The sequence below is a fragment of the Triticum urartu genome, chromosome 6 (assembly GCF_003073215.2).
Source record: "Triticum urartu cultivar G1812 chromosome 6, Tu2.1, whole genome shotgun sequence".
Lineage (NCBI taxonomy): Eukaryota > Viridiplantae > Streptophyta > Magnoliopsida > Poales > Poaceae > Triticum > Triticum urartu.
The window spans coordinates 560,705,883-560,719,702 of NC_053027.1; the positions used below are offsets into that span (position 1 = coordinate 560,705,883).

A 13,820-nucleotide genomic window follows, 5' to 3' on the forward strand; every position below is an offset into this window, starting at 1 on the left:
GCTGATTGCGTACGTACACGTTGTGTTTCCTAGTACTGCATAAATTCACTCTTTTTCCCCATATCATGTTTGCTATAACCAGACAATGTAGTTCCGTTATGTCAACGTAATGAAAATGGGAGTAACCCAGTCCAAAAAATGAATTGATTGAACACAATGGAATTTGTAACAGAAGTTGTTTAACTGTACATCGCCGGAGAAATGACACATGAATTTTTTCATGTATATATATTGTATGTTATAGTTTTCATTTAAACAAAGAGTTTTTCTGCCATCAAAATCAACTGTACAAGTATGTAAGCATCCCAGCCTCCTAAGGATTATCCCAACCCTCCATTCCCTTTGTTTGCTTTAAGATCGACATCATTATGTCACAAAAATGATAATGAACTAAATCCAGTTTGTCCAAGTGGTCTCTCCCATTTTGGGACACAACACTTTTTTCGTACCCCATCTGTATAAAATTAGTTAGTACATAAATTTTGGACAACTACTTAAATTAATTGGGATAAACACCTAAATTTAGGATAACTACACACAAAACAATAATTTTATGTGCAAATGCATGTTGTGCAGGTGTAAAACAAAATTTGAATATGTGTTAAATGTCACCGTTTCTAGTACATACGTAAGAACAACCACCAACCTGTGATTGGATGGTCAGCATGGCAGTTGTACTTCAAACCCACCAAGATCATAGATGAAATTTGACGCTTTCGTTTTTTTTCGAAAAGGGTGATGTTTAGTTCTTCTTCTAGGAAGGTAATGACTAGCCACTAGTTCTCCTTCCTCACCTTCCTAGAAGAAGACTTACATAGTGTATATCACCAATTAAATTCACGTGCTGGTTGCAAACTACACGTCATACGAGTTGGTTATAAGTTAATTTCAACTTACACACTGATTAACCATTAATCAAAACTAGCTACAGAGTTGAAGTCCAGGTACATGTAGCCCTTCAGAAATGCAACGCGCCAACCTAGTTTAGACTTTGGAATCATTCGCGTAGGATGTATGTGCCTATATAAAGAGCTACAACTAGATCAGTTTGCAGTATTCCAACTTCCCAAACTGGGACACAGATCAAGCACAGTACACGTAAAATGGCATCTACTTCTTCACCATCGTCCACGGCGATCCAGATACATCTACCGACCAACGAGAGCGACGGTGAAATAACAGCCAATGGCACGTCACCGCCAATGCCTGCCACTGGGCCTGCACCGGCCGTCGTCATGTCCAGCGTCGCGAACCTGGCTCAGCTCCTGCCGACTGGTACGGTGTTGGCATACCAGAAGTTGTCCCCGTCCTTCACCACGGCAAGTGCGAGACCTCCAACCAGTTGCTCACAAGGGTGCTGGTGGCCATTCTCGCCCTATTGGGCCTCTTCTTCTCCTTCACCGACAGCGTCATCGGTCGCCGCGATGGAAAGCTATACTACGGCTTCGCCACACTACACTGCTTCAACGTGTTCAACTTCTCCAGCGAGGAAGAAAGGCAGGAGTGGAACAATCTCGACCAGTTTCGGAGACTCCGCCTCAGGCCGCTGGACTTCGTGCACGCCTTCTTCGCGGCGGTGGTTTTCCTCGTGGTGGCGTTTAGCGACGTGGGGCTGCAGAACTGCTTCTTCCCGGGCGCCGGCAGGAACACCGAGGAGCTGCTCAAGAATTTACCGACGGGGATGGCGATTCTATCCGGTTTTTTGTGACAATGCTCCTCGCCAGAAGGTCGTCCATCCCTCAAATTAATTAAGTTTGATTCCCATAATTTGAAGTTGCCAGGCATGTTGATAAATCTTTCAGGAGTGATTGAAAAAAACTTGAATCCTTCAGGAGATTACTCAACTGGATTTGACGACACCGCTCCTCGCAGGAGTAGAAGTAGCTTGATTGTATCATATCAGAGAAAGTCTTGAAGTTTTTGAAGTTTATATGTTCGGTGTCTGCCATGCTTGTTTTGCAAACATAGAAATAAAAGTGTACAATTATGTAGGTACCCTGCAGGCTTATCAGAGCTCTCCATTCCCATTGTTTGCTATAAGATCGATGTTTCTATTTTATACCAAAATCGTTAACTAAATCCAGTTTGCATCAATGGGTCTCTCCTACTTGGCGACACATACCTTACACTTCTCTCTTATCTTGTTCTCCAATTCATTTTACAATGAATAACATACTTTTATGAAACAAATTAGTCGGTAAGTTTAGGATAAACACCTAAATCAATTGGATCCTCCGGTCCAAAAATAAATCAATTGGATCCAAGACATTTCACAAAAATAATAATTACAAGTACAAATCTAAAACGTGTGTTGTAGGAAGCGTTTCGAACACCGCGGGGGAGGCTGCATATATACATTTATTTAGAAACATTAATATTGAGCGATAATCCAGCCATCTTAAAGCACTAGCAATTCCGGACATTGGATTTACTGTTTTGGGCACTCCTAGCCAGTAGAAGCCCCTACCAGTGCGTGCTTGGGCCATGGGTCATCATTTGCTGCAGAATTGGCTACAAACTAGTCTGCGGTAGGGGCGCTATTCCCATAGCAAAATAAGAACCCTCTGGCTAATTCGGATCCGCAGGTAGGTAGAAGACCTTCTAGTATGTTAATAAGGGCCTCAACGACAGAGAACCAACGTGTGGCTGGATCGTTAGGAGGGTAGTGGTTTTCCTAACCCACCAAGGATCAAATGACAGGTTTGATGCTTTGGGGGTTAAAAATTCAACGAAATTTCAATGAAATTTCTGAAACTTCGCATATTTCAGTGGTGTCCGAAAAATAATTAACCCCGAAATTTCGAGGAATTTTTAAACTGATTTCAGAACAAATTTAAATCATGTATGAATTTATTAAAGTTAAGTAAATTTTGAAATCTAAATTTCCAAAATAATTTCTGAAACATATTTCAGTTTTTTTTAGAAAAGGAGGAGGACCCCCGGCCTCTGCATCTGGGCGTTGCATGCGGTCACTTTATTAATTATTCTCACAAGACCTTATAAAGTCATACAACAGTAAGACTAAAGCCACCGTGTGATCAACAACTGTCGCTACTCATATCCAATTGATGAAGGGGCGCTGATAGCCTGGGCCTAATACCAAACAGACATCGCAGCCAAACCTAAACATCTAAGACCTAAGGTCCCAACCAGGACGCCTGCCGGGTATGGGGCACCTACCAGTCCGGCGCACTCCTCAACCAGGACGTCTTCCGGGTATGAGGCCGCCGCAGCCACCTGCCACCAATCCATCTTTAGAGATGTACTGTTGCATCTACCGTGCCAGATCCCTCTGCCATCGATGCCACCACGACGTAAGACAGCGTCGTCCTCCTGCGCGAGTCCATCCTCGCACATTGAACTCCGAATCTGCACTGCGCCATGCCGTCGAGATCCGTCGTCATTAATGTGTAGGATGAAGCACCACTCCACCAAAGATGCCGTCCGCTGGTCCTGCGAAGCCGAGTGCACCTCCAAGAATGCCGCCCCCAAGGGGGTAACGACACATGCTTTCCGCCGACATCCGATCAGCTGATCTAGGGTTTCCCCCGGAAGTATTGAGTGGAGTTGGGAGTTTCACCTCGATGATGCCTTCATGAAGGAAACGATGACAGGGGCATCGTCATCATCGGTTCCGGCCATGGACCAAAAACCAGGTTTTCACCCGGATCCGTCCCAAGAAATCCACCCGACAACCTGTGCACCGTCTCGACCGCCTTCAAAGCCCCAGATCTAGCCGCCTAGATCCAGGACCAACCGCAACAACAGTGCCATCGTAGGAGCCCTGGCGCACCGGCCACTGCCTGAGTGTGCCACCACTGAAGCCTAGGAGGAGGGATCCCACCCCGCCTCGCCAAGCCGCCGAGATGGATCCCGCGCGCTCGTCACCGTCTCTGATCCGAACCAATCCATAGCAGATTGCCGTCACAGATCCGCCTTGGATAGGGACTGCACAACACCATGCCGCCGCGGGAGGCCCTAGCTTCACCAGCCGCCACCCTCCAGGGCCGCCGCCCCGGGATCCAGACAGAACATCGCCGCTGCCGAAACATATTTCAGTGAGGTCCGAAATTATTTTGTTTCCAAAATTAAAAACCTTTGTCTTCAAGGCGATTTTTTTTCGTGTGGGAGGCGACATTTTCATTGATAGTGAGGCGCCTACGATGACTTTGTGTCCTTCCGCCAAAGATATATGGGTTGATTGCACCGATCGAACACTCTCTTGCTCGAACGGAAAGAAGTGGATACAATTACATAGGGGCCAAATCACATGACTACTACACTCTCCATCCCATTACATCCAATATGGCACGAACGTTCTTGTGTGCATTGGGCCATGAGTCCATCAATTTCATGCTCCGGCGACCTTGAATAGAAGTACTAAATTCTCTCCCCCAAAGAAAGTAGTAGTAGAAGATATCAATTTCTTTCATTCGGCAAGAGTGGTGAGCTATATCAAAACAAGAAGATAGCAGTCTCTAGCACTTAACTTCTCTCATGGTATGCGCGCAACGGAATCAGTTGAAAACAGCGCCGGTTGCTTTATGAATCAGACAAGAGTTTTTAGTTCTTCATATATATTTTATTAGAAGTAATATCTTCAGATTTGTCGTCAAAAGAAGTTACTGACTGTATAATTTTTTTGACACATTATACATGTTTTATTAGTCAAATTAAAGGCCTAAACATCCGTGCCCAACTTATAAACCCAACCCGAGGGAGTACGAAACAAGTCACACAGTCCGGCCATGCGGCTAGCTTGGGGCGTCCGTCCGCACCATGCGTCACAACTTTCTTACATAGTCTAGGGTGATATGAAAAATGAAAAAATGAAAAATTATTTTATTTTGCGAGGAAAAAACTGAGAAGTTTAACAAAAGGAGAGACTTGATTTCTTCAAATAATTTTTGTTTGCAGATTCTTTTTCTTCAAATATAATTCCACCATTAGATCATGCAATATCAAAACTCGTTGCCGGAATATATATGACTTCAGTACATGCAAGGCTGCGCCAAATTGCCCCATGGCCATGCCTTGAAAGTCAAACAAGCTTCTTTTAGAATTTTATAAAAATGTTGAACGGGCTAACTAGAAAGCGGCAGCATGCATATTTAGCCTACCATGGGTGTTTATTGCCCCCCCCCCCCCACCCCACCCCAATGCGTCTGCATCAGCCTCATTTTTTGCAGGGCTTTACTTGACAGAAAACTAATAGAACATCCATATGGTAGTTGCATAGTCCAGAGATCGATGGGCCAGGAAATGGACAAATTAGGGGCATATGCTGGTGTTGTTTATAGTTTAGTGGGTTGGGCCAAAACTGCTAATGTTCCCCACTTTGGCCTGGCCATGGCTAAAATGCTCCTAACCCAGGTCCTAGGCCCGCCCATGTGCATGTCAGTACATAAACTTGTGACTCTTGTCTCATGGGTTCAGTTTAATACATCAACTTGCAAAGTGCATGAAGCATGAACCAGGCAAGAATTTGGTTTTCGTCCAAATCATGCCATCAAGGGATAGTTAAGCCTAGATGGCCTTCCATGTTGGAAAATGATGCACGTATGGCACACGTGATGAAACCGAACTAGGTAGGGCACATTTAATTTGTGAATAGATCCTTGATTTTTCTCTTGTCATTCCCCATTTGCAATCTCTGTTGTGATAGAGGAGATGAAGCACCATGGCAACATCATGGTCGACCTCAATGTTGCTTAACTTTCACGTCAGGGAGATGGAACTGGGACATGACAACCAGATGAAGAACCGAATTACGGTGAATTTTCGTCCTGATCTTCCAATGTCTTGTCAAAATTCACCCAGATGCGAGGAGCATAAAGAGTAGGCAGTCCTACTGATCAAGCCCCTGAGTGAACTATAGGGTTCTGACGAAGGTGTGTGAAAATACAGGAGAAGGACCTTGTGATGCAATTCGAAGATAACATTTTAATTTGTAAACTTCTAGGTATGCCAGGACAAATAAATGGCTCACGTTCATAGCATATGCGTCATTTCCCAGAAAGATTAGCCCTCTTCACGTGACAAGTTTATGTACTGTCAGTGCAATTACCTCTTTTGAACCCCCATACCTGTGTCACTTCTAGTACTATAACACTTGCTCGCCAATGTAAGTCATCTAATTGCTAGTGAACAAGATGATATTTGACTGAGCCACTTCATAGATAAGAGTAGATCGAGCTACATTCAAATGTCCAGACAAATTAGAAGTGTGCCACACACTTCTTTGATTCTATGTATTTCTTTATATTGCAAGTTTTGATCTAGGTCGAAGATAAATGTCAACTGTGGTAGGCTTTGTTTTCTATGCATTACATTAATTTAATGAGAACTCATAATCATAACACGGGATGTAGGTGTTCACATTAAGCCTTGTTAATAAATGTAGACAATGGGTTGTGAATAGTTTCCTTGTATGTTGATTCAGATTTTTATTAACTGGTATTAGATCAAATTTAAGGTTGCAATTTCAAATTGATTTAGATGAGCAATTGTGTCAAAATAAGTCACCAAGTTGGATCGACCAAGAAGTGTCAGAAGTGTTGGAGCAAGCAATCGGGAATCTCGACGAAATAGGCAGGTTCGAGATCAATCAGTGTGCAACCAAAGGCACATTAGTGTGTTCAGCGGGGTGCTATGACATGGGCATCCCGTAGCGTGTGTGCTAGCTTAGAGAGCCATTTATTTTTCAAAATTCTCCATCTTAGTTCTTCCACCCATGCAATAGAGAGGGAGTGAGAAAAGAGCGGTTAATCCTATTTTCCTTTTCCCCTTATAGATGGAGTCTGAAATAGGAGTCATGGAATAATGTTCAATTCAAATATTTATTCCTGTTGTCTAACAAACAAACATTTGACGCACACCCCGCGTGCCCCTAGGTTGGCCCATTAAAGTAAATGTTTTCTGAAAAAGGTTATTAAAGATTTAAGGAAATATTGTGGAAAGACGATTTAAATAATAATTAAAACTATTTGGAAATAGGAAAATATATTTTTATTACCATTTTAAATAATGTTCTAAAATAATATTTCAAATATGAAAAAGTCAAGAAATGAAAAGTTATTCCTGCACAAATAAAATGTTCATATCAATGTAATAAAATGTTAGTTGCATAAAAAAATATTTCTTTATGCAAGAAATTATATACATATATGAAGATATTTAATATTTTGTTAAAACAAATATTATTGATAATATATGTATTTATAAAATAAAATGTTCATCGCATATTTTTAAAATACTTTTGTGTACAAAAAATTATATTCTTGTAAGAAATTTACATATTACTTTAAAAAAACATATATGTGAAAAGAGAGGTTATTGTGTATTTGAAAAAGTTCATGGAGACAAAAAATATAGTCATATGTTAAAGAATGTTTATGGATAAAAAAGAAGTACAGAATAAATAAATATTTTGACTACTAAGAAAAGTAAACATTAAAATGAGAGGGAAAAGTAAAAATCAACTAAAAACTTCGATGAAATCTAGATCTAGATGTAGAAATAGCTAGCAGTCCTCTACCTCCAAGTATCTACTACCAGAAGATGTTGAAGGTTCGTAGACCGGCAAGAAATTAGTGAGTAAATAATACAGGATTGCTAAATCTCAGTCGGCTGAGACTTAACCATGTCTTAGTCAATGTCTCAATGATATATTCATGGGACCTTATGTGGAGATCCTTGCAAAAAGATTATTTTATTTTTATTTTTATAAGTTCTATCACTTGACTGAGACTTCGTTAAATCTCAGTCGACTGAGATCTAGCCACACCCAAAATAATAACGACCAACTCCAAAACTCCTCTACATATGCCTTCCTAATACCCTTTTAGGAGGCTCCTTCTATTGGGATCCTCTATTGTTACACTACGGTCATCCCGCTAAATCCCCCTTGTTCTTTTTTCTTCTCCTTTTGTGTTGAAAGAAAGAACAAAAAATAGACGATGGTGGGTGGTGAGCCCCAACAAGTGGCGACGATGGCCTTTGGTGAGCTCCGATGTGCAGTGGTTGCAGCCATGAGCTCCAATGGCTGGTGGGGTAGGTGAGATGGAAGGAAAATCTCAAAGTGGTTGGTGATCTATGGGAAAGAAAGGCCCTATTCTTTCTCTAGATGTGGTGAAGATATGTGTTGTACTAAGGGCTCTAGGTAAGTAGAAAGAGGGTTAAAATGAGATTTTTTTTTAGCCAAAGTTCCTTCAATAGTAATAGAGAGTGGATGATTGGAATTGCTCTGATACACAATCGATGATTAGCTAGTTTCTTTCATCACCTTCCCACCTTCCTCGAAGAAGACTTTCGCCAAATTGACATGCTCACTACAAACTACTCATGTTAGGCTACACCTAAAGTGGAAGGCGTCCCACAAATCTGGTACTGTCATTGTCATGGAGTACTGACTAACACGGATATTGGAAGAATAGTCATCAAAATGGTGATTAGAACACCTCTTCATGTCCGGGAAGAAAACTCTTGACCTAACCTTTATTGGCCAGGCTTAATAATGGCCAACTTTCCTAAGGCATTGTCTCATTGGTGTTGTTCTAGCATTCATTGGTTGGTCTCTGTAGCAAGGACGTAAATCCTTGTCGAGGTTGTCTCTGGCCAGATGTTGTGATGACGGCGCAAGGGCCTTTATCACTTCTTCAAGGTGTTGGTACAAAAAGGTCGACCTAGTCATAGGTGTTTTTTTGGAGAAAACTTCCTATCTATTCATTTTCAATCATGTTAGTACAATGAACACGGTCTATAGACCACCTACTGACGACTACAAGCACTGAAGCGAACCAAAGACGACCATCATCATCGCCTCTCCCTCGCTGGAGTCGGGTAAAATTTGTTGTAGTAGAAAGTCGAAAAGTCGTTTGTTAAGGCCCTATAGGACCACGACACCAGAGCAGCAACCGCCACCAATGAAGAGACACATAGATCGAAAGGATCCAACCTGAAGACACATGAACATAGACGAACAAAGACCAGATCCAAGTAGATCCAGCAAAGATAACTACAAACCAAATCCTGTGAGGTCTACCGGAGGCACGCCTCCACACGCCCTCCGACGATGGTAGACGCACCACCTGAAATGAGGCTAGGCGAGGAGAACCTTATTCCATGTTTAGGAAGCTGTCGCCGTCTCATCTTCCTGAGCAGGACAAAAATCCTAACAAAAACCAAAAGAAACATCTAAAAATGAAGCCCTCCCACCGGCAAGGGGCAGGATCCACTGCGCCCCCATGGCCCTAGGGCCACCGGAGATAAGGCGAACCGACGGCGGCGGCAGCGGGAAACAAAGGAACCCTAGCTTTTTTGGAGAAAGCGGCGGGGTGAGATGCGATCTTGCTCTGCTTTTTTAGATGACCGTGGTACGTAGAAATCACATACCTAAACTACCTAGTCGTGGGTGTTACATTCATATCTTAAGGGTTTTGACATAGTTATCTTTTGTACTATCTTTGTTGATGTTTTTAATCTTGTTGTCGTGCATCAACTACAAGGGAAAAAAATGTGCCAACCTTCTTTTCAATCTCTAAAAGAGCTCCTTTTGAAAAGAGAAAGAAGGTGTGAATTATAACCTACAACAACTATTAAACAAAACTACACAGATGCATCTAGAGCCCTTCAGCATGCAACAGTCCTGATCAAAGAAAAGTAAAAAATCAAAAAACCAAGCGAAACCAAAGACCAAAAAACCAAAAAAAAAAAAACTTCGATCGGATCTAACTAGCAGTCCTCTACCTCCAAGAATCTGTTAGCAGAAGATGTTGAAGGTTGGTAGACCGGCAGGAAATTAGTGTGAGTAAATAATAACGAGCAACTACAAAAATTCCTCTAAATCCTTTTAGGGAGTCCTTTTATTGGGATTCTCTTTTTTCTAAACCACGGTCATCCCGCTAAATCCCTCCTACTCTTTTGTGCTGAAAGAAAGAAGAAAAATATAGACGATGGCGGTTGGCGTGCTCCAGCAAGTGGCGCCGATGGCCTTCAGCGAGCTCCAACGTTTCATGGTTGCAGCCGTAAGCTCCAGCGGCTGGTGGGGGTAGGTGAGATGGAAGGTAAATCTCGTGGCGGTTGCTGTTTTGTGGGAAAGAAAGGCCCTCCCATCTCTCTACATGTAGTGAAGAAATATGTTGGACTAAGGGCTGTCTACACTCTAGGTAAGTAAAGAGAGGGCTAAACTGAGATTTTTTTAGCCAAAGTCCCTTAAATAGAGATAGAGAGTGGGGCAGGGGATGATTGGAATTGCTCTGATAGACAAGAGGGAACTAGCTAGTTTCTTTCCTCACCTTCCCATCTCCATGGAAGAAGACTTCCGCCAAATTGAAGTGCTCACAGCAAACTACTCATGACAAGTTATATCTAATGTGAGAAGACGTCTCACAAATCTTCTTGTGTCATTGGCGTGGAGTATTGACAGGCGTGACTATTGAAAGAGTTATCATTAAGATGGTGACTGAAACACCTCTTCATGTCTAGGGTGAAAACTCTTGGTGTAATCTTTATTGGCCAGGCTCAATAGTGACCAACATGCATAAGGCCTTGTCTCAATGGTTGTGTGCTAGCGTTCATTGGTTAATCTGGGCAACCAGTACGTAAATTCTTGTTCAGGTTGTCTCTGACCAGACATGGTGATGACCATAAAGGGCTTTATCCCTCCTTGAAGATGTTGCCGCGGAAAAGGTCGACCAAGTCGTAGGTGTTACATTCATATCTTGTAATCGTTTTGACATAATTATCTTTTGTACTCTTTGTCGATGTTTATAACTTTGTTGCCTTGCATCGACTTCAATAAAATAATGTATATGTGCATTACAATTATGTCGAGCAGAGATGTCAACCTTCTTTTAAATCTCTAAAAAAACCTCCTTTTGAAAAGATAATTTTTTTGTGAATAACTAACTATATTAAACAAAACTACACTAATGGATGTAGAGCCGTTCAACACGCAGCAAGTGATGTAGTAGTTACTAGTTAGACAAAGCAACGCTCACGCGCGCCAGCCTAGGTTGGACTTTGGAATCATCAATGGTTTAATAATTTCCCTATATAAACAGCAGCGTGTGGATCAGCTTGAAATATTCCTAGCTGGGACTTGGAACACGCGCGAGCACGACCACATCGAGCACAGTACCTGCAATGGCAACTTCTTCTCCCTCGCCTACGGTAATCCAGATGCCTCCACCGACGGCGACCAAGGACGTCGACGACGACGGCGAGATAACACCCGCCGGCACGGCACCGCCCACGGCAACACCTACCATGGACAGGGTCATGTCGAGCGTCACGAACCTTGCCCAGCTCCTGCCGACGGGCACGGTGCTGGCATATCAGGCGCTGTCCCCGTCCTTCACCAACCACGGCAAGTGCGAGGCCTCCAACCAGTGGCTCACCGTGGCACTGGTCGCCATCCTCGTCGTCATGTGCCTCTTCTTCTCCTTCACCGACAGCCTCGTCGGCCGCGACGGAAAGCTCTACTACGGCGTCGCCACGCCCCGTGGCTTCAACGTGTTCAACTTCCCTGGCGAGGACGAGAGCCGGGAGTGGGACAGGGACGAGCTCCGGAGCCTCCGCCTCCGGCCGCTGGACTTCGTGCACTCCTTCTTCGCGGCGGTGGTGTTCCTCACAGTGGTGTTTAGCGACGTGGGGCTGCAGAATTGCTTCTTCCCGGACGCTAATCGGAACACCCAGGAGCTCCTCAAGAACCTGCCGCTGGGCATGGCGTTTCTGTCCACCTTTGTGTTCACCATCTTCCCCACCAAAAGGAAGGGCATCGGATTCAGCGACAATACTCCTCGCAGGAAGGCCGATCACTCAATCTAATTAAGTTAATTCCCATAATTTGAAGAAAAACAAGGAGCTAGGGAAAACGTAGCAGGAACTGGAAACAATGAAATGTGTGATAGAAGTTGTTGATTGTATCAAAGGAGAGAAATAATCGCGAAGTTTTTGAAGTATATATTTTTCGTACTATAAGAAAGGGGTTTCCTCGCAGTTTCATTAACGAAATCATAGTAGTTCGTACGGAAATATAACAAGACAGAACGCATGTATAACCACCAACCGGCTCATGCAAAACGCATGAGGCAACATGAACAGATACACTGTCGCCGCAAGCTTCAGAGGCCTAGCTCGCCAAAATTCAGAAGCGTTCCAGCACGACAGACCATAAGGATCGCCGATGTTTCAAAGGATTGTAAAAACAAAAACGTTTGCTCGATGTCCCGCTGTCATTGTAGCAGCCGTACGTACGTACGTGAGAACCAAGCTACAAGCTGCTACTGGCCAGCAAGAGTGATCGTTTTTGCCCAAGGAGCATATGTTATGTCGCGTGAATTTTGTCTCCGTCCAAGGTCTATATCTCGCAGAGCTGTCCACGTACGCACCCACGCACGCACGTAAGTACGTAGATGCTTCGAGCTGCAGCTTTCTTTTCCGTTTGATTCGTTGGTCATATATGTACGTTCATATCTTTTGGCCTTGAGCGTTTCTTTCTCTCTCCGTCCGGTAACGTTGAATACTACTAGAAGATATATATGCCGATCTCTTGTTCGATCAGCTCCTGCTCGTGTCGTGGGGTCGCTTTCTTTTTACGATGTCAATCGATGCAGCATGTCTCTCTCATGACATTACAATGCATGTGCTGTCTAATTGATTAGCACAATTTTTCCTTGGAACTTATTAGGAACATTTTTTAGAGCAAGATTAGCACGAGTGGCTGCGCCAAGTTTGACCCTGCGGCGCGCCCTGGAAGTCAAACATAGCACATATACAGGATGAGTCACTGTCTCCATATATTCGTATAACGCCGAATAAGAACTGTGGTATTTTATTTCTTTAGGGGTAAGACTAGCCACAATGGGGAGTAACTTAGACTAGTAACATGCCTATGTTACTAGTCTATGTTACCTCTATAGTGGGGAATAACATATGTGTGGTGACATGCAATACTTCATTTATTAGGCTATAGACTCATCTTGTCTTGATATGTGTGATGTTACTCATACTACTGGTAAGGCTAGCCATAGTGGGGATAACTTAGGTAGTAACTTAACACATCTCAAGACAATTTTGCTTATGTGGCAAGTATTTAATGAGGAGAGAGATGCTTGGAGTAACATAATATGTTATTGTAACATAGTGCTTTCCGAGGTAAAATGAGTCTATAAGGCAATAAATGAAACAAACTATGACACTACTACTAAGATACTTTGCACTATGGGGGTAGTAACTTAGACTAGTGTCATGCATATGACACTAGTCTAAGTTACTCCCCACTATGACCAGCCTAACTAGCTATGTTACCACATGCCTTTTATTTATTTATTTATTACTTGACACATCATCTATTTTATATAGATATGTGTGATGTTATTACCTATGTTAAAGCGAGACGGAGAACCGCACCTCGCATTAAGGGAAGCCCATAGTATTCTGGTCCAGTTAAATTTTCTTCCTTCCTTTGTTTCGTTCGTTGGCCTGTTTATTCCTTCCTTCCTTGGTCCGTTTGTTCATTTATTTATTTCTTATTTTCTTTTTTACTCTTGTTTATGTTTTTAAAATATTTAACCCACTTTCACAAAGAAATAGAAATAAATAGATACTCTCTCTGTTTCTAAATGTAAGATCTTTTAGAGATTTCACTACGAACTACGTAAGGAGCAAAATGCACTTAAAAATATGTCTATATACAATCGTATGTGGTCCGTATTAAATCCACTAAAAGGGCTTATATTTAGAAAACGGAGAGAGTATAACCCAAAATGCTTAATTTATTTTTTAAAGGTATTCATCTCACTAGTAGAAAAAGGGCA

The 13,820-nt window shown here is 42.6% G+C and overlaps 1 protein-coding gene and 1 pseudogene across 1 annotated transcript; both read left to right on the top strand.

The window, feature by feature from the left end:
- The first annotated feature begins 1,103 nt into the window (after positions 1-1,103).
- Positions 1,104-1,708, top strand: LOC125517022 (annotated as a pseudogene).
- A 9,399-nt stretch (positions 1,709-11,107) lies between these two features.
- Positions 11,108-11,941, top strand: LOC125513005 (protein DMP10-like). Its single transcript, XM_048678053.1, has one exon. It carries the CDS (start codon positions 11,146-11,148, stop codon positions 11,827-11,829), a length of 684 nt encoding a protein of 227 aa, XP_048534010.1. The 5' UTR covers positions 11,108-11,145; the 3' UTR covers positions 11,830-11,941.
- Positions 11,942-13,820: the final 1,879 nt, after the last annotated feature.